Source organism: Drosophila subpulchrella, chromosome X (genome assembly GCF_014743375.2).
Source record: "Drosophila subpulchrella strain 33 F10 #4 breed RU33 chromosome X, RU_Dsub_v1.1 Primary Assembly, whole genome shotgun sequence".
Classification (NCBI taxonomy): domain Eukaryota; kingdom Metazoa; phylum Arthropoda; class Insecta; order Diptera; family Drosophilidae; genus Drosophila; species Drosophila subpulchrella.
This window is the reverse complement of record NC_050613.1, coordinates 7,777,419-7,803,167: the sequence shown is the minus strand read 5'-3', so window position 1 is coordinate 7,803,167 and position 25,749 is coordinate 7,777,419. Positions and strand designations below refer to the sequence as shown.

General features: G+C 38.3%; 1 protein-coding gene across 1 annotated transcript in view; it reads left to right on the top strand.

Annotated features, from left to right (window-relative positions):
* The window catches only part of LOC119558173 (high affinity cGMP-specific 3',5'-cyclic phosphodiesterase 9A), a 140,330-nt gene that overhangs the window by 68,790 nt on the left and 45,791 nt on the right, over positions 1-25,749 (top strand). Inside the window, exon 4 of the mRNA XM_037871439.1 lies at positions 18,055-20,789. Coding sequence (XP_037727367.1) covers positions 18,761-20,789 — 2,029 coding nt within the window. The 5' untranslated portion in view covers positions 18,055-18,760. The remainder of the gene's footprint in view (positions 1-18,054; positions 20,790-25,749) is intronic.

The window sequence follows — 25,749 nt, the reverse complement described above, 5'->3', positions numbered from 1 at the left end:
GCGACTGTCGTCGAAACTTTCTCTTAAAACTACACGACAGATGGTAGGGAAAACATTTTGAAATAATGCAGTTTTAAAGTTTTAATTGCTGTAAATGTTGCAGATTTCGTCGTTACTTATAACTTTACTTGGTTATTTATATATTTGTATTTGTTTCACAATTAGTGTTATAAAAAGAACCTATCGTTTATTTAAATCAGCGGTGGGTGGGCATAGGGAATGGCTCTGCTTAGCCTCTGCCGGCACACATACAGAGTTCAACAGCAGTCGTCACAGAAAAAAATACACAAATACAAGATCGCTGATTTAAATATTTAAAAAAAAAATCGGAATTAATATTTTAATATTATTTAAAAAGTAAATCATTTTTTTGACTTAAATTATATATTAATTTTTTATGAACTGCTATTAATTAATAACTTATTTTGGTACCTATTATTATTCACTATTGAGTTACAATTAATATGTACGAGTATTCTTGTTTATTCAATGACTGAAATGCATTAAAGAATATTATTAACAGTAGTTATCAATAGCATAAAGAATTTGAAAAACTATAAAGGCTGTATAGCAAAACCCCTTAGTCAGATAAGTCAATTTTGATAATTCCTGCCAATAAAATTCCTTTGTAAGAGTGTTTTTTCAATTAATGTCCATTTTTTTTATGTTCAAACCGAGTCCCATAAATTTATTGGCATCCACTCAAAACCACTTAATACGGTTAAACCCGCAGGGCCACAGCTATTTTTATTCCTTTGTCGATCTTTTGTCATCCATAATTGAATGAGTAGTGGCAACTAGCAATCAGCACAAGGAATCTGGCAATATGCAGTTTTTTATTGGTGGCAAACAAAGCATAAAGCGTGGATGTTGACCCGAATCGGTTGTATAGAACGTCTATATTGAATTTCGAGCGTTCATGCTGTTGTGATTTTTTCGCTTTTTCCCCTGTAATTTTCACGCTCTTGCGATTTTTATTTTCGGTTTTCGTAACTTATTCGCCGGTCTTATCTTTTTTTTTCTCTCGTTTTTTGATTTTCTATATTTCTTTTTTGGTCTGCGTATTTTTTTTTTATTGCCCTTGGCGACAATGTCGCTGCAGGATATTGTGCGTTAAAATCTGTCAACAGAAATTCAATTACATTTTGCACTCACTGGCTCTTGTTGTTGTTGTTGTTGTGCGTGCTTCGTCTACGCTGCTTTCTTTGCAGCTGTCTCTTTCTAGTTCTGTGCCGCCGTCTCTTTCTGGCCGACCATTGCCATCTCTGTCGTTGTCATTGTCAGCTTACAACTGTTACAACATGGCGGGTTGCCTTTTTATGGCTGCAACTGCTGTTCATCTCCTGCCTCGTTATGCGCCTCCTCGTCCGCCTCCATTTGCCGCCTCGATCCCCTTTTTATCCCTGTTTTTTCACCCTCCCCCTGCACTGGGAAAAAAACTAGCGAATCGAAATAGTTTTTGTTTAGATAACACGAGAAAAGTGTGCTAAAGTGGCAGTGTGTGAGTTTTTAAGTCTGTTCATAAATATTTCTAGTGAGGTTTGGTTTTTTCTTTTTCAACTTCATGTTTGGAATTCCAGGATATTATTTATTTCAGATTTTACAAGAATTTTTAAGCAGAGCTTTTTGATTTTTATTTCAATTATATTAAATACTAAGCAATAATGCTGAGTGCGATTGTAAACTTATTGAAAACTATAAAACAGTAACTAATATTTTCTGCGAGTTCAGTCCTGAGCTTAAGCTATTTAGAATAAAAATGTAAGTTTGGAATCAACTAGTAGTTAATCACTAAGAAAGGTTTTTAAAAAGTATTCACCGAAGTACAAAACTAAAACGAGTCAAATATAAAATTTAAAAAAAAGATTTGCAATATTTAAAAAAAAAAATATTATTATATAAAAATATTATTATATAAAAATATTATTATATAAAAATATTATTATATAAAAATATTATATATATTACTATATCATATTATTACTTCTTTTGGAAGTAACTTTGAATTGTTGTTAAAATTCCCGTAACATATTTAGGAAATATCCCAGCATTTTTCTCGGTGCATTCTAGCCACATTGCTTAGTGTTTTTAACTGGTTTCTGTTTAAACATCGCCACAGCCGTCGACAGCAGGATTGAGTCATAGACTCCTTCACCCTCTCCCGACCCCCTCCCTCCTCCCCCTTTCCCTCCCTGCTGCCCTAGTCCTTGAAGGCGACAGGACAAGCACGACTACAACTACAAGTACAAGTACACTGCGAGTGGAAGGACAAGTACAAGTGGCTGACACGAGCGGGCAATGAATCCGTCAAGTGCTTGGGCGGCATGGAGACATTTAATCTCTCTATCGATTTACCACAGATTTCAGATACCAAGATACCGAGAGCAAAGCTTAGTTCCGGCCAAGGAAAACTTTCCAGTTCTCGGGATGGGTTATGATTTATCCCACTGAGACACCGCTGGCCATAAAGTCTTTTATTAGGCTCGACCTTTTGGATATTATCTGATGTGTTTTGGATTTTATTAGAAAAACCTTCTACTCTTCTCAGAAAACTAATTTCCGAAAATAATTGCATATTTCCTAGTAGAATATATAGTTATTTACTGAGAAATACAAATATCTGAAAACATTAAACTTATATTTACATTCGTACTCATAATATATCATTCACAATATTTATGTAAAAGTGGCATGACATTTTTTGTAGGACTCTTTACTATTTTCTTAAAGTTTGGACTTTCAACTTTTGAATTCAAATTGAATTGAAGTGGAAGCACCTAAAACTTTTTGGGATTTAGCTTTTTAGTGCAATCCTAAGCTTAAAAAGAGCTCCGATTTGCTTGTGGCAATCCCAAAAACTGATTTAATTGCCAACTTTTGGGCCATTTACTGTAAATGTGGGTTTCCGGAGTCTGAAAACTTTTTCCATACTTACCTGCTAGATAAGTTCTGGCAAATTATCGCTGAGTTTGGCTTAAATGATGCCATTTATAATGCGACCTTTCTTGGCCATACTTGAAATTAATCCGCCATTTTAGTTGGCTTTCGCCAAGGGAGCGGGCTTAGTGGTTTACAGCCCTGGGCGGCTATATATCTATGGAAAATGCTATAAACGTACGTACACCCAAGCCCTCCAATCCAATCCAGAAGTGCCTCCACCGATTATTTCCGCTAATAGCGAACAATGCATTTTTTAGCGAGGATTTGGTTTTGGATTACACAAGGAGAAGGCAGGCAGGAAGTCGCCCTGCGATGACGATGTCTTATGCAGGATGGTAGATGGTAGATAGTAGATAGTAGTTGGTGGATCGATGGCCGATGGCGCGGAATATTGTGATATCCGAGCCGAAACGCTATGCTCATGGCATTAATCGATTTTATTGCATTTTGCCTGGCTGCCAGCTAAGAGGATTTCACCCGGACTTCCTTTAGAGCTCTCAATCGACGGTCAATTCAATCACTGCCAGGGAATTTGATTTTTAATAAGCTGATGTGCCATGAATTTCTCCCTTGGCCTTTGACTTTTCCAAAGCCTTTCAAAGGCGACAAAGTTCAGCGATGACAATGTCGATGGAAATTATGGGAAATTATAGGAATCACACAAATCAGGCGATAGGGTTTCTCTAATCCTGCAGGTTTGAGGTCGTTATAAAGACAAAGGGACCTTTGGCAAATGCTTACTGAAGGTCAGACGTTGAAATTACATTATCGAACGATTACTTAGTAATGGAAAAAAACAAAATTTGTTTCTTATAATTCAAAAAAATATATTTAAGAATTTAAATAGAATTATTCTTTTTGGGAATATTAAATTACACACTTTAAATAATATTATAAAATCTTCTACCCTTAATAATACCGATGATCGTAGTACTGGAAAATATGGATTTTTTTAGAACATTATACAACGATCTTGAAATAATATTTAAGAATCACTGACGCTAAATAAGTAGATGATTGAAAAATAAGATAGTGAGAGAAATGAATTCGATGTGTCAAGTAAAAGTAGTATTATTCATATAATAGTAGAAGAATTTAAAAATAAAACTAAGCTACTAATAAATAAAAGCTGTTGTATTAGGTAATATATTGAAATATTACGTGAATAACAGTCGATTATTAATAAATAAGCTAGTGAGATAATTAGATCGATATGTCAAGTAAAAAAACTAATAATCATATAATAGTCCCATTAAATATAAAAGGTTCTTAAAATAAATCGAGGCTAATAAAAACCACCCAGTTACTATTAAGTATAAGATAAAGTATTAGCTAATTACGTACCAATTTAAAATACAGTTTACTGCAGAGCAATCTATTTTCCAAGAATGACCTTAGATTATAATCGAGTCAAAGAGAAGTTTAGCTGCAAATTAATAACAAGCCAGTTAGCCTCCTTTCAGTTTGCTAAGCGCTTAGATTGATAGATTGAACAATGGCTAGAATAAGCTTGATGGAGAGTGGAGAAGGCAGAAACGGGCCAGGAAAATTCAATGAAAAGTTAAATTAATAATTGAATTTCAGTTTGAGTTTGGTCCCTTGCCGAAGTGCTTAAAGTTGGGCATTGGATTTATGTTCACACTTTGACTTCTCCACTCCGCTTTCACCTTTCGCCGGGCGGAAAATCTGGTTGGGGGGGGGGGGGGGGGGGTGAAAGTTTTTAATCAGTTATGCAAATTTGTTCTTGTCTTCCTCGCAGCTCTTGGCCAGTTTAATTGGCTTTCCCCATTTTGTGAATTGTGCAAATATAAGTATATACGTATACACGAACCACGTGGCCAATTCAACATTTTTGCATTTTTCGCCTGCAAGTGGCTGTGGCATATTGATATTGATATTGATTTTCCATTGCCGTTTTTTTTTTTTAATACTTTTTTTTATTTGTTTTTCACTCTCTTATCAAATGCATAATATTTTATACATATTTATGGATAGATTAAACAAACAGAGCCAGCATGAAGCGCAACTTCACCGGGCCATAAAGCATTTTAATTGGAAAAATCGTCGAGTGGGCTGAATTTAATGCCAGGACTTATTGATCTGGCGCAGGGTGTCCTCTTCCTGGCCAGCGGTGCGATTATCCCAGTTATCCACCGCAATTGCCGGTCATCATCTGCAAGTGCCACAACTTGAGTTCGGATGCCCCAGTGTCCCGCTGCAGCTGCAGCTGTCACATCTTGTAGCTGCAGTTGTAAATTGTTCTGCGGAGTGTGCCCGACATGGGTATGTGTGTGCGTGCGTGTGTGCCTCTGTGTGTGTCGTGGAGTCCTGCCCTCACCCCCCCTACCCCCCACCCCCCACAGTTACACAATAGCACACTGAGCCAAAAGGGTTTCCACATCTGTCTCTTAAAGTCATCTTAAGTTTTACACATTTTCCTGTATTTTTGAAACATTTTTTCTCTGGATAATAATTTAATATCCCCAAAAATTGATAATTGGAATAGTTGTATTTTCAATGATACAACCTGTCTATAAGTATATAAAAAATATTTTTAGCATCCTCAATATCATGAGGCATCATATTGACATCTTAATTTTTAAATATTTTTCTGCATTTTATTGAAAATTAGTTTTTGTCTTACAAGATTTTATAATTGGTTTATTTTAATTTAATTTTGTATTTTCCATGTCCGTCTATAAATATTTTTGTTTAAGACCCAGCATCCTCGAAATATATTTTGTGCTGATTTTTATTCAATAGAAGCTATCTTTTTCCTGACCGCAATGAAAATTGTAGTAGTCAAATAAATAAGAACAATATATTCTAGTATTCATCTACAGGTTCTAAACTTTTTTTACTGAGAATAATATCATAAGTGATAAATAGTCTGAAAATATCTTCAAGTACTACCAAATCACACTGAAATCTAAAAATGTATTACATACTTAGATTTCTTAGAGGAATAATATGAAGATATTAGACTGAAGTATATTAAATATGCATTCACAAAGATTGAGTTTAAAGTGTAATTAAAATAAAAATAAAGGTTTGAGGTATTTTATAAAATGGAAAAGTAATGAATAATACTATACTGTAGTAACTACAAAGTAACAAAGTTTGTTTTTTAGGTATTTTTTAATCTTTTTAAAGTGTAATACAAACTGCAGGGGCTAAGGATTTTGCGCGGAAAGGGGGACAGAGGGCTGGGGAAAGGACATATGGCAAGGACATTGTTCGGGACTTAGCTGGAAGCTTAATGTGGCTAAAAGTCCTGATTCGGTCAGCCAGGTAAACAGCTGCGATAACCCAAAGACATTTCATTAGACCATTAACTGTCAACTTCATGTGTCCTGAATGTCCTGCGCGCGCGTGTGTGTGTGTGTGTGTGCGTCAGTGCGTCTCTGTATTTCAGAGCTATCTCTGTGGCGGGGGCAACTTCCTCCGTCTGACAAATTGATGCAAAAAAATATTATTTATTGCCACATCCCAGCACACACATCCACCTTCATTATTTCAATATCTTGGGAGTGAATCATTGCTTCTGCTCGTTTTTTCTTTGTCGTCCTTTGTTTGTGCCGGCCTCACATAAAATAACAAATTTGTTCTTTTTTACACCTCAACGATTTCAATGGAAATTCATTTTTGGTTTTCCAGTGTTGCATAATCAAAAAAATCCCCTTCATGTTTCATATTTTGTTTCTTGTGGATGGGTCCGCTTTTTGACAGTTTCATTCCCAGAAGTATTCCGCAATGAACATTTTTTAAGGGCCAACAAATAATTGGTATATGTGTATATTTTACTAATTTAAATAAATCTTATAAACTCAGGTCTATAAGATTTTTTCCTTATCCTGATATTTTTTATGAGTGCCTTGAAATCACTTTTAAAGGCGCCTAAGAGTATGCAGCAAAATGATTGGCTCAAAATAGTTTGTTGCATACTTTTGAACGCCTTCACAATTTATATTAAGGCCCTACTTATTTCTATGGAATTCTTGAACAATTTGAATTAACCAAAATCCTTTTGTTGTGTTCACGCCGAGGAAACAGTAATTCAATATCTTCGCAATAAGTTGAGTTCAATGAGAGGTGAGAGATTATTTGTGCACCTGTATACAGTGGTCGGCATAAGTATTTTGACAAAATAAAAGTTAAGTATACTCATAACTTGAATTTACTTCTTGTAAACTATAGGCATCAATGGAAAGGTAATTTCAATGCCGTTTGAATGATACAATACATTTCTTTACCCATTCAGTACTTATTGAAAAGGACGAATTTGTGTAAATCAACTTTGAAATTTAAAAAAAAAACTTTTTTCCTCGTCTTGAAAACTTAAATTTTTTGATGCAAAAAGTTTCTTCAAACAAAAACAATAGTAACTGCAAAAAGAATTTTTCAAAAATCATTTTTCTTATATTTTTTATGAATTTTTGAAAATGCTTAAAAACAGGCATTTGAGCCATATTTTTGTCTTTTTCATAAAAATTTTTTCCGACATTGTCACCTTCAAAAAATCATAAAAAATATAAGCAAAATGATATTTGAAAAATTCTTTTTGCAGTTACTATTATTTTTGTTTGAAGAAACTTTTTGCATCAAAAAATTTAAGTTTTCAAGACGAGGAAAAAAGTTTTTTTTTTAAATTTCAAAGTTGATTTACACAAATTCGTCCTTTTCAATAAGTACTGAATGGGTAAAGAAATGTATTGTATCATTCAAACGGCATTGAAATTACCTTTCCATTGATGCCTATAGTTTACAAGAAGTAAATTCAAGTTATGAGTATACTTAACTTTTATTTTGTCAAAATACTTATGCCGACCACTGTAGATTCATAATTGGACTTAGAGTGATTACCAATTTAAAAGCGATATTAACAATGCCATTGTCTCCGTGGGCAATAGACTGAAAGGAGGGGTCAAGCATATTGAACTGGAATTCGATACGATCCCATAACAATGCCTTGTATTATGGCCTAAACAATAATTTAAATTGCCAGCAATTTCACTTACACATACGCACTCTGTGTACAGTGTACACTTGCCAGAGAGTGAGAGTGTGTGTGTGTGTGTGTGGTTGGCTGTAACTATGTTGTAACTGCTAACTGTCAAATTGGCTGACAGGGAAAATTGGGCGGAAAATGGGTGCCTTAAAAGCATACACGCATACACTGGCACACGTAGGTTGGCAAACAAATAGTTTGCTTTTGGTTGGCTTGACTTGCTTTCTGTTTCTGGCCAAGACGTTGTGCGCCTGTCTGTGTGTCGGTTGCCCCCTTCTGTATCTGTGTGAGTGTGTGTTTGACTGTGCTTGTGACTTTTGATTAGGCCGACTGTTTGCTCGGCGGTCACAACGTCCGACCAACGTCCTTCGCAAATATGTTTTTAACCCCATCCGCAGCCAAGGGTTTTCCTTTTCCCAAATGCTGGCCTTTGTTCGATTTGATCCATTGCGTTTTCCAGCACCAGGAAAAATTACAAAAATAAATGTAAATATTTTTAAAACTGCTTGATTGAGATGGGGAAATATATTAAATACTTTTATATTATATAATATTATATTATTAATATATACTATTCGTATTAACTAATGAAAATTAAAATAAAGTTGTCTATGGAAATTTTTTTAAAACATCCATACTTATGGCATTTTTGAAGGTGCCTAAAAGTAGGCAACAGATTTTGTTCAATCAGAAAGCTTTCTGGAATTATTCCAAAAGATCAAGTGTTTTTTGTGGCATAATTATAAGCACATGTAAAATTAATGGCACTTTCTTAAAAAATATTATAATTTTTAATAAAAGAAAAATTACATTCATTATTATTTTGGCACCATATAAACATTCAAATTTAAAATTACATCTATTTTATTTTAACGGTTTCGCTCAGTGCACAATCATCTGCCACTGAATAGTTTTTCAATTGTCGATGGGGTTGGTTCTAGCTTTAGGATTGGGTTTTCAAACTGGTTTGTCTAAGGGTCCATTTCCGTATCCGGCTATCGCCAATTTGAATTTTTTTCTTGAAGTTTGTTGCACACACTTTCTGCCCACGTATAAAGCTTGTGTGTGTGTGTGTGCCTTACAAATATTATCTTTATTTTCTGGCTGCTCGACTCAATGCCCTTTTTTATGTATTTTTTGCCTCATTTTGGTTCGTTTTTTCTTGCATTTTCCTTTTTTGTTTTTCCTGGGCTTTTCCCCTTCTCGTGGACATTTCATTTGACTCGCAGTTATCATCATTTGTTTTGTCCGATGACACCGAGTGCGCGTGTGTGTGTGCTTGTCCTGATTATTGTTATTTGCACACGTGTGTGCCCGCACACAAGCGCAAACTGCTTACCTGTCATCTCCGGCCATCTGTCTTGCCCTTCACCCTTGACCCTTCACCCCCTCCCCTCAGTGTTTTTTTTCCCCCGCCCCAGGGATCTTTTGATTAATACTGCTCTTATTTAATAGAAAGTTTGCGTGAAGATTTACTTGAATTAGTTACAAATGCATTTAATATTAAATGAACAAATGTGTGAGCAGTTTGGGTTAAAAAAGGAATCCTTAAAGTAAATGGTGAGGGCTTTCAGCTATAACAATTGCAAAAGAATGCATCGAATTTGTCACAAAATAAATTATTTATTGAATCTGAAACATCGCAAATATTATGAATTCATCTCTAAACTTTCGGCTATTTGTAGCTTATCAGCTGTTAATTAAATGAAAAAAATGAATTAAAAATGAATTAGCTCATTGTCGTGGGCTGACGGTCAGCAGGACATGTCCACTGTCAAAAAAGTGGCAACATTAAGAAAAACGTTTTATAGAATTTTAAAAACTAGAATTCTTGAACAAAAAAATACTTTGCATTTTAAAATTTAGTTGCTTTTTGAATTATATATAGCAAATATGATAAACTATCTTAACAAATGCAAATGAAAAAAATTAAATTAATAAAAAGTGTCTTAAAGTATGCAGTGAAATCAGAACGTTGTATTCCCGAAAGATAATATTGTAGCATACCTTTAGGCACTCTTGTAATGGATTTCAAAACGCTAGATATTTCTGATTCATTGATATTTTCATATAAATATATATTTTTTTCTTTTTTTGCTGTGTGCCTGTTTTCCGCACACAGACACACACTTGCGTAGGCGACCCCTTATTTCCATATCGGTGGCGGATGTAGATTGAAGTCTTCCAATGCGCTCTTGTTGTTTGCTAAACTTATTTATAGATTGGCCCACAGAGGGCTTTGAGCATGCCATCAACTTGGCCAGCTTAATAGCATTGGCAATTGTCCCGACGTCAGTTCGCCAGTATTTCAGTTAGTCAGTCAGTCAGTCAGTCAGTTGGTCGTTCGGTCATTCAGCCCACAAAGCTGGACCAGAGTAATTTGCATATTCCCATCCATGGACTGTGCCCCTCCCACGAAAGCAAACAAAACGCGTGGCCATAGGTGAGGAATATTGTCACAGGATTTGATGGGGCGAGAGAGAGCAAACTTGTAGGTGGAGCAGGGAAAATGTAAATTGGAAAAGGAGAAAGTCGCTAGAAAGGTGGGCGGCAGGCGGAGGGGGTTGCCTTTGATTTATCGCCATAATAATCGCCGAGAGGAATCCTTGTGGGTAACATTATTTACAACTATGTTGTCGGGGAATGATGAATGATTCCGAACTAGCACCAAGGTAACCAACACACACAGCCGCGTGCTGAATAAAGGAACAAAGGACGAATGCCCAGAGCTCATCAGCATTCAAATTCCTACGCTTAGCTTTTTGTCTTGGAATGGTAGTCATCTCAAAGGAAAAAATTATATTATTTAACTTCTCACACACATACTATTTATAAAAGTTATGTATTTCCTTGCTGAGACAATCAGCGATAAATATCTATAAGTAAATACATTTATAAGTTAATGAATAAATCATTAAACTAATTAGTATTACTAGTATTTAAATATCTCAAACCAAAAATATAATTTGAATAAAATTATTTCTTTATTAACATAAAACATTATTCATTAGCAGAAACACTAACCAAGTACTAAAACGTATGATGAATAAATAAGATTATATTGGCATGCCTACAATCAAGCCAAAATTCCAATTAAGCTTAACTAAACAAATTTGAGCAGTATCAAAAATGCAATTTAGATTATAAACCTAATTGCTTTTGGATCACCTATTTGTTCAGCATTTTGATTATAACTTCTGATGGCATGATCAATGCTTTATTTACGGGCCATGAAAATTAAAATCACAATGGGCCCCTTACGCACACCAAGGCACTTGGGGGCACTCTCACACACACACAAGCCCAGGCGGAAAATCTGAAAATCACTCGCTTAAGTAAGTTCTCTCCACGTGTGTGTGTGTGTGTGTGTGTGTGAGAGGGGTCCTGGCGGCCATAACCTAACACCTCATGCCATCTCGCTCACTCTCAGTACAGCGTTCTCACTTGCACCCCCTCGAAAATCCTCAGACTTCCCACGCTTTTGTTTATTTTCGTACGCTTCGTTGGCTTGGTTTTCCGCTCTTTCGTCCTGTCGTCCTGACGTCCTGCGTCCTTCCGTCCTGTCTCATGTCTCTAGGCTTGTTTGCGCTTAGTTTGATTGAACGCTCGTAAGTATGTGGCTCCATCTATCTCTCTCCCCCCCTATTTCCGTGTGTGTGTGTGTGTGAGGGCTCCATTAAATCAAAGGATCAGACATTGCGTCTGGATGTTGGTCATTGGCCAGCCAACAGATTGCTGTTCCCGTTGGGATGCCAAAATATAAGTTCTAAAAAAAACACACCTATCTGATTTTGAGTCAAATTTTTCAAGATCATTTTTAAATGCTTTAGTTTAAGCTTTTACCGTATATTCAAGGGTATCGAAGAAATCACAAGTGTTTCGATAGATACCTTAAAGTATGCTATAATATACATATTTAGAATCATGACTTCCGTTGAACGCTTGCCAAAAAACAACTTTCCTGTTTTTATAGCATACTTTTAGACGCTTTTTTAAGTGATTTAAGAATTCGTTTTATTTACAGAACAGGAAAAATGTTCGGATTATGTTTAAACCTACTATAATAATATTAAAATATTAAATTGGACTTTAATAATGGAACTATAAGATACAATTTATGAAATTAATTTTTAAATAAATTTTAGTCTCTTTTTAAAACTCTTATAATAAAGTTAAGTTTGCCAAGGCTAACATTTTTTTTAACTTTATCAAAATAAATTCTGATTAGTTAATTAGTACAATTATAAATAAATATAACAAGACATGCAATATGTTTTTATTTACATACAAGAGCATCTCTATTTATGTCTGTTCCTTCAGTGCGTAAAGTCTCCTTTTCCCAAATGGTAAATGTGGTAAGTGCCTAATTGGGTTTGTTGAGGAGGGAGGGGGATGGGTTGGCAGTTGGCGTTATAAGCCAAAGGAAAATCAGGATGGGGAAAGTATCGCTTCGTGAGCCAAAAGCCCAGATATTGACCATTATTTAGGGCTGTTAAGCGATTTCCGTACTGAAATTGAATGTTTTCACTGCCCCCAAGTGCCAGTGTGTGTGTGTGGCATATTTCTATTTAAAGTGCAAGCCTCTCACACACACACACACACACAACCACACACAATCAAAGGAAGGGAGTGTGGCAAAATGGAGTCAGAAGGAGAGAAGGAGCGCGGGGAAAGTACCAGAGAACGAGCAAATAAAACGTTGCTAGCCACACGCCATTTTCATGTTGCATCCTGCCATTACACAGACACAGGGACACACACACTTATACACCCGTAAATACACACACACACACATGTATCCTGGGAGTGAGCGAGAGGGGAGAACAAGTGGTCCTGGCGTTCGCCGCATGCAAAACTGCTCGTTTATTCAACAACATAAACATTGTTGTGCACATAAATTTATACAAAGTTCTAGTTTACATACCAGGCTAAAAAGGGGGTCGTTTTGGGGGGCAGGGGCGGGCAAAAAAGGGGGCAGCAAGCTGGCACAGTTAACGGGTCGAATCGATATTCATATCAACCGCAAAATGTGTGTCGCTGTCGTTGTAGCAGCCTTTTTTATTTCCCTTCCCTGGGTATTGTTTTTGCGGGGATCGAGAGGCATGGGTGTGGCGTTTTCCACCGGAAAAGCAGGCGAAGGCCTAAAAGTAGGCTGCACATTTTGATGCATTTAAAGGAGCAGGCAGGACATGGCCAGGGACAGGGACAGGGACACGGACAACATGTGCTCGCAATTTGTCGACGGCGGCGGCGCATTTTAATTTTATTTATTCTCCAACGCCTGGATCCATTGTGAAAAGTCAACGCCAACAATGGCCAAACGACCGGGGGGCCAAAACAACCCCTCTCAACCAACATTATTTACCCAAAAATTCCAAAAATCCCAAATATCCATAAACATGTTGATTCAGCTCCGTGAATTATTAAAGTTAGTTCACTTATTTATGCCTGCATTTTGTCCATTTGCAATTAAATAATGCCCAAAAATATATGCTGCTTGCCATATTTGGCTTGATTTACTCGCCTTTGTTTGAACTAAAACAATTGAATAGGTGTAATTCAAAATGGTTCTCAAAAAATGAAATAATTCCTACACAAAAGACTTAAGCAATTGTTTTAGTTTTTTTTTTTTTTTACCTTTTTTCAACAAATTTCAAAGCTTGTTTCATTTTAAATAAATATTTCAAACCATTTATTCTTTTCAAAATGTATACAATAAAACTATTTGTTAAAATTGGCCAATATAATAGTTAAACGTGACTAATAAAATATTTTTAGAGTAGTTCTACAATTAAATAGTAACCAAAACAACATCTAAATACACGTTGAATTTTTTTACAATTACATTCAATTTTACCCATACCATTTTTTTGTGTGTACCTATTCAATAATAGTATTTTATTATTCAAAACGTAACGGAAGGGTTTAAAATACAATTTTATGGTTATTGTATAAAAATAAATACTATTTTATACTTGGCTTACAACTTTTAAAGGTTTAAAGTTTAAATCTGAAACTTACGCTTTTTTGATTGGCGTAGGTACATAGTTTGAAAAAATAACTTCATGCTAGTTTTTTAATCAAAATATTAATTTATTTGTATAAAGTTTACTTACGATTATAATATATAAACTAACTAAACAAACTAATGGGGTTTGAGAACTTGCGATAAAAATAATGCTGTATTTGTTTAATATATTTTAAAATTATTGCTTTTTATTTTGCTTATTCACTTAACATATAATTTTAAAAATTCCATTTGCAATCAACAATTGAAATAGATCTTAAATTATCAATTTCTTGATGGGCATACATAATTCTAAAAAATAATATTTAAAGTTGAACTGGTGGTCTCTATAGAATGACTTTATTTCCAAACGTTTTTTAGTACCTATAGCTATCTAAATAAATCCTTGTTCCCTTTTACGGATCCTTGGAAGTTTTTGACATATTTAAGTGACTGTATTTTGCTTGCTGTCACTGTGAATAAATGAAATTCAGCGAATATGGTGGCCAGAAACTGTTGCCACCATTCAACAGTTGGTGGCTGTCTTGGTTCGTTTCGATTCGGTCTGGTTTTTGGGTATTTTCGGGGAGGTTTTGGGGTGGCTTCGTGGGGGTTTTTCGGGTGTTTTTTTTCTGGGGGTGATGGGTGTTTTTTGGCGGGGGTTTTGGGACAAGGCCGCGGCGGTTTCTGTTTGCGTTTGCGTTTTGTCAGCCATGACAGCGTTGGCAATTGCGCCACCTGCGGCTCCATATTGACACTTGTGTGTGTGTTAGTATGGGGGGGGGGGGGGGGGGGGGGGTTTTCAACCAAGTCTATATAATGTGTGTGACCTTGTTTGTTTATGAGCCCTAATCAAATTGCCCATAATTAGATGCTACAAAGTTGAATCTTTTTGAAGCGTTTTCGTTTTGGACGTTTCTTGGTCTCTTGAAAACCAGCAGCACACCATTCGGTTTCCATTTTCCGCTCACCCAAAAGCCCCACCCCAATTTTCCCATTTCCCCATTTTCACTTCCTGTCGTGCCGGAATCGTCAGCATACCAGAAACGCACGAACGGATACGCCACGTTAGCTGTTCGCAATGCGTTTGGAATTTGGAAAAATCCAATTCGATGTGTATGTATCTATATATGGTAGCTAACTATATATATTTCTGTGTGTGTGTGTGTCGCAGATCCTTTTAAAGGAAACTAAGAAGGCTACGGTGTGAAACTAGCAGGAGCACAAGTGTAAATAAAGAATTTAGCACGCCAGCAATTCGGGCAATACAAAATGGAAACTAAGAATTTATAAGGTCAGCGCTTCTGGGGCCCCATAACAGATGTTCAGCTCATGTTATAAAATCGGGAATTCAGGGTGGCAATTTATATAAATCTTTTAGTTTAGCTTCAACTTTCTAAAAAGAGCTCGCTTTCGGCTTAAAGTATAGAGTATAAATATGTTTGGTTTGTTTCTAGGAATGAAATCTATAGCTTAGGACGGTCTGTAAGTTAGCACTACCAAATAAATTTAGCTAAAATTTATAAAGGTAACGACAATATGTAAATAGCTTCTGCAAGTTTTTGTAATTTTAGGTAGAGGTTTTATTTGTTTTGGACCTTGGACAAATATTATATATATCATTATATATATATTTTTATATATTATTTCTCATAAGATTTTTTTTTTATTTTACTCTTATTATACAGCAAAAAGATCAAGCCTTTTAAGGGTATATTACTTTAAATGTTTTACAAACCACTATCCTACCTTAAATTTGGGTTTGATTTTTTTAGATTTTATAGTGTTTTGTTAATTTTAATTTGATTGATGAGTCTTCTAATTATTTATTTTATATTATTTGATTTATTATTGTTTCAAAAGATTCTGGATATTTATTTTGTTTTATTGATTTTGTTCTGAAAAGCCTATCTTATTAGTTACAAAATGAATACTTTTATTTGGTTTTCCGGCTATTATAAGTAAATGATATTTTTTATTGAAAAATTAAAAAAGAATTTCGATCTTTCCTTTAAAAACATCTTAGAAATTGGCAAATGACTTGATATCCGCGGAATCTCTTCGATTCGGAAGCCCCACCCTTGACCATTTGCAATCCTTTAAGCCGTGGTCAAGTGGTTGAATGCTTGGTGGTGGTGGTGGTTGTATTCCCTGCCACAGGACATTCCCAGCCTGGTATCCTGGTATCCTGGGGTCCTGGGTTCTTTCGTATCCCGGCAATGCCATTACCATGTTGCAGCCCTTTGTCTCGGTGGCGCATTGTGGAAGTTGCACACGAGTTGCTGCCGGCCAAACAAAAAAGACAGATAAACTGATTGACAGATGAACAGAAGGCAGAGCACTTAATGGGGCAGTGGGTGGTCCAAAAAGGGGGGGGGGGGGGGGGGTGGTACACCCAAGTGGGTGGGCAAGTGGAAAAGACTGTTTGACATTTGCCGTCATTGTCAACGTCGGCGACAGTCGCTGATGTTGGTGGTGTCACCGCCCGCCGTTGCTTTGTGCAATTGCGCGCTGTTTACCCACTGCACCACCCACCAGGTCACCCGCTTAACCACCCACCCAGCCACCCAGAGAGCCACCCACATCAGTGGGTCGCAAGGTTGACCGCCAGTGGACAACGCCTTTGTCTCTGCGGTCGAGCAAGTCTGCTTATTGGGATTGTCGAGTGGCCACCCAAATCACCTTGCACCACCCAACTACACCACCCCACTACGCCACCCACTTTCACCACACACACAAACTGCAATCGATTGTCACAACAAAACAGAACGTAGAGTACCGAGCAAGTAGTAAAAATATTTCATAAAATATTTACAATGTTGTGTGGCTGCTGCTGCTTCTGCTGCTGTTTTCCTATTCATTCATTTGTTTGCTTGTTGGTCCTTGTACTTTCTCTCTGGCTTTCTCCTTGGCCGCCAGCCCGATTGATTTTGTATTAATTAGAGCAACTCTGCAGTCAGAGTATCTCAAGCACCGGAGATCCTTGACCAATTCCACAGATTAAGGAGCACATAACTTTAGGTATATCTCTTTTGATTCAATCTTTGCAAATTGCTGGTAATAACAGCTCTATCAGTTCGTTTATCTAAACCAAATTCATTGAAGCAATCAAATTTGAAGGATTTTTGTGGTTTAAAATAATAAAACGTAAAAGGCAATTTTATGGCCTTTTTGTTATTTCCTTTGAGTTGCCTATGGTTTTGGAATTTTGTTTTTAAAGAGCACTAGAAATGTTTTAAATTGGATTAATAAATACCAAAGTCAATTTTAAGATTTAATCTGGAATAAAGTTCGTTCAGCACTTTGGGAATTATAAAGCTAAAAAAGTGGGTTTTTCGCTATAACAAAAATTTACTTGTTTCGATATAATTTGGTTAAACTATTTTAAAACATTTATTCTAAAATAATGTTAAACATAATTAAAGCGAGAACGAAAGCTAACTCCGGCAAACCAAAATTTAATACACTTGCAGATCCTTCAAATTAAAATGTTACTAACATATATTATAAAATATAATCCATATTTGACATAATTGGATATTTTTTTCCTTTTCTTCAAAAATCAAAAACATACTGAAATCAAAAAAGAAACAAAAAAATGACAGCCATCGAATTGGTTGCAGGTAAAAGCGGTGATATTTTATCATTTATCAGACAATTTGATAAGTGCAATTTCTTGTTATTATTATTACTTTCTCGGTCCATGTTTAAAATTATTTCAATACTTTTCTTTTCTTTTTTGGCTCTTTGAATTAACTATTACTATAACCGTCACTAAAATAATAATTTTTTGAGTTGATAACATTTAAAGAAGTGGTCCTCTAGCGATTCAACATATGTTATATACACCGAAAATGGAAATTTTTACAATAATGTAGCTTTCATGATATACCATACACTGATATTTTAAAATCCTTTGTTATCTGTGCCAGCCAAAGGGTAATTAAACCAACCATATCCATTATATTCCCCCTTAAGTTTGTGAAATTAGCACCTTAATATGTCGTCAGTTTTTCGCATCGTCATAGGAAACACTTTCCTTGGCCTTTCCAATGCCGACTGGAGACTCATAAAGCTTCCCCTATTGTTTTCCTTGCAGATTCGCCCAACGCTCTTCGACGGAAACGGAAGTGACGCCCCGGGGGAAGAAGAGGAAGCGCCGGAGGGGCAGGACAAACGGCTGAATAATGCAAATTAAAACACAATAAAATGTAAAACACAAATGACAACCGAGCGAAAGGAGCGTACGGAGTGAAAAAAGAGCAAGAAATAGCGAAAGCGAAAGCGAAAGCGAACCGTATGACAGGCCAAAAAATGCGAGTGGCGGCAACTTTTCCACTGAATTGATTCGATTTCAGCCAGTACGCTGGCATACGGAGCGTATGCGCGATATACGTATACGCGATATATAGGGTATAGGGCATAGGGTACTACTACAGGGCAAAAGGGGGTGTTGGGCGCCGGGGGAGCGGCTGTTTGGAAAATTTGCATAACTTTGCTGGCGTGGCATAAACATCAGAAAACAAATTGCAAGTAACAAAGGGAAACAACGGTCATAAAAACGGCGCCAGCCTCGTAAAAATACGTAAAAATTACACCCAACCCCCAAAAAAAAACCAAGCGCTGAAATTAATTTATGCAGCAAATCAAATACGAATAGGGAAGAAATATAAAAAGTAAACGCAGGCCGTAACAATTAAGAGGGGAAAAGCTCGGAAAAGCTCGGGGAAAAGTGCAGCGAATATAATTGAGAAAAATCAGAAAAACAGAGTGTTGAAAAACCGGTTAGCAAGGGTTGCTTATAAATGTACCAGGACAGCGGCTGCAGCAGCAGTAGCAGTCGACGCGGCAGCAGCAGTGCAGCAGCAACAACTACAGCAGCAACTGCAGCAGCAGCAGCAACAGCAGCAGCAGCAGCAGCAACAGCAGCAGCAGCAGCAGCAGCAGCAACAACCAGCAGCAGCGACGAGGAAACCCTCGAGACCCTGACCATTATAACGACCACCATCACCGAGAGCGATATCCATGCGACGACCACAACCACGACGGTTATAGCCAGCGGCACGGCGACCACGGCGGCAACAGCAACACTAGCCACACTAGCAACACTTGCCAGCGGCAACACCGGCAACGCCAGCGACATCGAGGACAGCAGTCCGGTGGAGAGCGAGGAGTCCGCCGAGTGTGAGTACATCGAGATCGATTGCCAGACGACCGTCCAGGAGGGCACCTCGCCGAGCAGCAGCAGCACCACCAGCAGCAGCGGCAATGCGGCCTTGCTGCAGCAACAGCAACAGCAGCAGCAACAGCAACAGCAGCAGCAGCAGCAGCAGCAGCAGCAGCAGCAGCAGCAGCAACAGTTGCAACTGCAGCTGCAGCAGGCGGACGTGCGATTGTTGCGTAAAATCGGCTATATTGCATCGCGTGTGCGCTGTTTGGCCAAGTTCTACGGCGATTTCCGGCTGGTGAATCCCTACAGTGCCCGCCGGCAGAGGCGCCAGCTGCAGGAGATCCTGCTGCGGCACTCGATCTTCGATCCTGGCAAGGAGCATCAGCGGGCGATTGTCCTGGCAGCGGCAACGGCGGCCATATTGGATTGCGCCTGTGGGAGCAGCAGCATCAGTTTAGAGGCGGTCAGCAGCAGGAGTCGCAGCAGTGAGCTGGAGGAGGATCACCAGGACCAGCAGGATAAGCAAGATCAGCCAGAGCAGGAGGATCAGCAGCAGCAGCAGCAGCAGCAGCGGGAGGAGGAGGAGGAGGAGGAGGAGGATCAGCAGGAGGATCACCAGGAGAAGCTAGAGAAAACAGAAGAGGAGCCACCGCCGGCGATTGCCGTGACCACCACCACCACCACAACGGCCACCGTGCGCCGGAAGTCGTCGAGCAGCTCGACCATCAGCGGCGCGGCCACCGTTTCCGGTTCCGTTTCGGTCTCCGCCTCCGCCTCGCAGTCCTTTTGCTCCAACAATATCAATCTGCTCGAGGAGCTGCTCATTAAGTTCTACGAGGAGCAGGATCACCGCAGCAATCTCACCGTGATCAGGCAGCAACATCAGCAACACCAACAGCAGCAGCAGCAGCAGCAGCGGATCACCAACAACAATAACAACAACAACAATTGCAACAGCATACAGAACAACAACAACATGTCGAATTCAGGCGGTGCCACTGCAGCAGCGGCAGCAGCCACAACCACAATGCCAACCGTTGAACAACCGGCCACATCGAGCGGTAATACCACCACCACCACCACAACCACCACCCACTTGCAACCCACCGCCCTGCCCGATGGCAGCGATAATCGGGACAATCCCCGACGCCGGCGGGCCAGCGACTGCTCGGCGGTCCAGGCCGCCCTCCAGAATCAGCTGCACTGCATCACGCTGAAGAACAACAACTGCGGCAAGGCACTGCCCTTCCATCGCGGCAGTTGCGGTGCCGCCGGTGAGCATCTGCTGGCCGCCAATTCGATTGCCAATCGGGCCACCATTATACTGAGCAAGTCCTGCAGCAATGTGGACGGCGATGTGGCAGGAGCAGCCACCACCGCCGCTTCGGCGGCATTGACTCCAGCTGGCATCGGGGGTAGTATTAAAATGCGGGCCAGTGCCACCGACATCGAGTCGACGAATATGGCCCTAAATGGGGCGGCCAGGGATGCCATTGTGGCCGCCTCGAATAATGGGAATAATGGTAATAACGGCAACAACGAGTACAGCATCCTGCAGCTGAACAACACGATCATCCAGTGCCACTTCAACGACGACGACTTCCGCGCCCTCGTCAAGGACCTCAAGCGCAAGGTCGAGTACACGGAGCGCATGAACTGGCTATGTGAGTAGATCGTTTGCATAACCCTATCGTTACTATTACCAAACACACTGATAAAAAAATGTAGCTAGTCCAAAGATTTCATATCAATTTAAATACTTTCCACCAAGGAAATATTACATTTAACAATTATAGTTCATTTGAAGATTTTAAACTTTGATCTTAATATTAAAACCCTTTTTTTAATGACATATAATGTTTAAAGTAAATATATACCTCTTCATAAATGGTTTGTTATTAAGCAATCAGAATAATCAGAATAATCATCACTCTCTGAATGGAGAAACAACCTCTTGACGGCAAGGCGAATTTGTTTAATTCTTGCGATCGGCGTTGCCACCTAGTTTTTACAGAGTGACCAGATTATGATTTAAAGCAAACTTTCGTAGGCGAGCGAATTCATGACATTGTAATGGCAGAAAACTTAAGTCTTAGGTCAGTAAGTAAATATTAATTTTTCTTGTGTTAAACCAATTTAAGCTTCGAATAAATTATATATTTTCCGACAGTTATAGTCCGTTAACGGCCCTTAAAGACCTGTCTTTTCGGCAGTTAAAACAAAAAATATATCGAAAAATTGCTGAGTACATTTGATTATCAAGCTTGTCGTGGTTTTAAGTCTTGACTCAAGCATTAACATACCAAAACATTTACAAAACAATGTCCTACAATATTCTGTTCTGTCTATTTACTTGTCATATTTCACTAAAATCTCAGAAATTAAGATAATTTTGCCCAACATATTAGGTCCAACTAAGCTTCAAAAACATTTTAAGAACTTATATCAGTAAGCTTTTCCTCCACGTATTTTGACAATTTCAAGAATTTTTTTTCATGCATTGTAATGTCAGTAATAATAATAATTTCCCATTGCTCCAGAACAAGTAAGCTAATTTGTTAGCTTTCATTTTCTGGAAATACAAGTTTACTATTTATACGATACTCACCAAAAACCGGTGTAAATTTCATTCAAATAGTGCCTAGGGCATTTTTTACAAATTTTAATTGAATACTTAACTCTGTTCACTGTTTCGGTAGCTAATTCAATGCAATTCCGGGTATTCTCCTGCGAAAAGGGCGATATTATTGCAGCACTCATTTGACCGAAATAATTGATGGTCTGATCCCGCGCCGACAAATGGCGATGGCAAATGGTCAAGTGCTTTGCCCTCTGCCCAGCCCGCACTTTCACCCACTTCCACTTCCGGTCTGCTTTCTGCTTTCCCCACTTTCTCCCCCTCGTCACTGCCTTTTTGTTGCGTGTAATCGCCTCAAATGAGGCATGAGCAATTGCAACAATGGGATGGAATCAAATGGACAAATTTAAATGCAACTACAATGGAATGGAAAAATCATTTCAAAACGAAATGCGATGGGTTAGAAGGGCATTGGCTTTTCCAACCGGAAAAGTGTGTGTGCGGGTCGACTGGCGATGTAAAATATAAAATGCAACGGCAGGAGGCATTCAACAATTCCACATTTTGCATATTCCAGCATGAATGCAAAGCTCCAGAGCAAACAAATGTTGTATAACGTAAATGAATAACTTATGACTGCAGCTGGATTAGTGTTTGATTGATTTTTCTGTAAACTAAATATGAAATATGGAATGCCATAAGTAAGAGCCGATTGTCCAATAGAGTGCAAAAACTCAGGAAAAGCGTGCTCCAAATATTATTGCAAGGACATAGATCCTGGCACTCCTCGAACCCATCAAAACTTTCAATTCTCGACTGACTTTCTGCACTTTCCTCGGCATCTTGATTGCTCCAACGCCTGTGGTCCTTTACGGCAATCCGCCCTTTATGTGTACTATGTGACCTGCAAAGGACTATACAAAATATAAGACCTTATTTTGCACTTAAAAAAACGGCTGGATAAAACCCCTTGCATATTTTCCAACTTCAAATTCATAAAAGTATTTGCAGAGCAGTCTGTAATTTTTCATGGCAAGGAAAAGCGAATAAATTAAAGTTTTTGTTAAATTCAATTTAAGTATGTATTCTTTCAAAATCTTTATTTGCTTATAGTCAGGTTATAAAGCTAGTTATTGTCAAGCTTCAACAACAATCTTCTCAAATTTTTCCGATGATCAAACCGCCGACCATATTTTCCAGTGTACAAAAACTATCACAACTTTGTTGAATGGCATTAAAAGTTGTCTTTGTATCGACGCCACGTTTTTCTTCGCTTTTTGCTGCATTTTCTTTTTGCTTTTTCGCCGCTTTTCCTCTGTTTGCCATACGTCCTTGCACTTATAAAGTTTTCCCTGGTTTTCCCTGCCGAAAGAGTGTATGTGTGTGAGTGCGCTGGTGCCTTTTGGCCTTTTTCCACACTGTCGCATTTTAAACATTTCAATAAAATTGTAGCCGGCCTGCCACAATGTTTGTCCCACTTTTAAGCGCCTGTTGATTGCCTTCCGTTCAATTGGTTGCTAGGATTTTTCCACACATACCCCTCAGAGTTTCCGTTAGTCCTTCCAGTTGATAACAATGTTTCCAAGAAATTGTATTTTTGATTTATTATAGAAATAAAATTATTTTTTGTAATTATCAACACTATGCACTGTTCATCGTCTGACAGCTCTGTTTGACTTGACACTAACCTAAATCAAGGAAGTACTTTGAGTTGCCCTAAGAGTTCTAAAGTCTCAAATTAATTAGCCAACACTATGTGAATCTAATCAAATTTTACAACACTATGCTAGTACAAAAAAAGTAAAAACCTTGGCTTCTACAATTCCGCATCATCAACTCATTCGCTGTTTATTTTGACCACCCTGAAACGAACATCTCCAATCATATGTATTCATCAACAAACTTGTTCCATTTAATTTCTTTGCCATTCACAACACTATTTATTACCCGTCGTGCGTGCCCAACACTGTCACTGGGAGACAAATGGCCTGACTTTGATTTTTGGGTGCCAACATTGCCAACCTTGCCTCTTCCGGCCATTCGGCCTCCCATATTTGCGGATCGTAAATCAAAAGCATCGAGACACTGAGTAGAGGGTGTGCCAAAAGGCCAAGAATCATAAATTGCCCAGCCATTTGAGAAGGAGCCACAAAACGCAAAATGGTCATAAATTCAAAAACCTAAATGGCTTTGGCAATACTGATTCAAAATCCAAACAAAGGGGAACCAGGAACCAGAGAAGGCCGGCCAAGAAAGTGAAAGCCCTGGAATAGGAGGAAAGAGGCGGGAATGAAAAGCACCGAACATAATACTCGTACAAATCACATATAACAGGAGTTGGGAAATATGTCGGAAATCTACTCGAGACAGTCGCCGAAAAAGCCAAGCGACCATGAGCCATATCAGCCATATCAGACTCGAAAGGCACTTAAGACTTTGGATAAGGGAAATGGTAAGGGAAAGGGAGAGTCGCAGAGTCGGAAAGTCGGAAAAATCAAAGGAAAATGCCAGAGACCGCAAGCGAGATGTGACAAAAGGCAAATGGCAATGGGATTGCTTGGCGGGCAGGCAGCAAAAATCTAATAATAATAAAATACTTTATTGTTCGGTTAACAATTCAATTGTTTCACTTAACAAGAGCCGGGCCAAAGTCGCAGCCACAAAGCCAGGGAAACACGACAGACAGATTCTGCGTACATAAGCGGCTAAGATGGACTCGAGAGCACTGGGAGAAAAAGTTTCACAGAGTGCCCATCTATTAAATTTAAAAAAAAAATATTTTTTAAGGGAGTGCGTGCTTTAACGCCCAGTGAAATAACGCCCATTTGGTTTATCATCTTAAGGCATATGATTTTTTTTTTAATATGAGATATACATGGTGCTAAATACCAAAAAAACGTTGTCTTAAGAGATACTATGTAAAAGATACTATAAAAAAAGGAGTACTAAATTATAATAACATAGAAAACTTAACCAATAACCTAAATCTCTTTAGCTTTAGAGATTTTTATAAACTTGTACAGGGTAAATTCTGTAATTTTGGCAAAAGCCAACTAAAATCGCTGATTTTTTCCAGTGCAACCATATCGGTGTGTAGCTAAACTGTTGTACAAAGAATAAATTGCCACAAACGAACATTAAGTGATAAAGTGTTTGGCGAATATAAACGATTGACTCGCCAAGGACAGGACTCGTCCAGGAGACGAGGTCCTGTGGATGGGTCTGGACTCACGACTCTGAAATCAGTACTCTGAGAACGGAAATCAAATCAAATTTCGTCCAGATGGTCAAATGATGTCCTGTCAGTTGATGGACGAGCTGTATCATCGTCATCATCACTCCAATCATCATCGGCTGCACTTGACATTTCAAAATGGCAGTTTTTTTGAATGCCGAAGGTTCTCCATTTCCATTTCTGACCTCGAAATCCACTCGAGTTTCGGTGAGTGGATAATATTTGCCCAACAAAAGGTGGAAATTAATTCATTTCTATTTCCACTCACCGCACGTGTCACTGCATTTTCTATATGTTCGTTTGTATGCCATATATCCTCCATGCTAATGAGGCGAGGTCGTCGCCTAATTGAAATTTCTGCGCCAGACTAGAGAAAATTTTGCGGTACCCGAAACTTTTCTTGCCCCATTAATTATAATAACTCGCTCGTCGTCGAGTGGCAAAGAGGGGGGTGAAAATTTGTTGGGGGGGAGTTGGTCTAGAGAAAATCCAGGGGTGAAACTAGTAAGGTGTACACTCAAGGAGTTGCTAAAATCAAGTACAAACAGTCTTGAAGTCTGAAAAAGGTTTTACATTCAGCATATTGAACTTAGCATGAACTATTCGTCCTTAAATCATGCCTGCAACTTTCTTACTTTATTAATAAATCGTACTTGACTAGATTTAAGAATTATTCATTCTTGATTGTAGACCGAAAGTCTCTGAAAACCTACTGAAATCGAGTATTTCCTGTCTGAGAAATTCGTACCTGAAAGCTGTACTTTGCTCTCAAGATTTTGATTTTCCTTGCTTGGTGAAGTTTTGACACTGA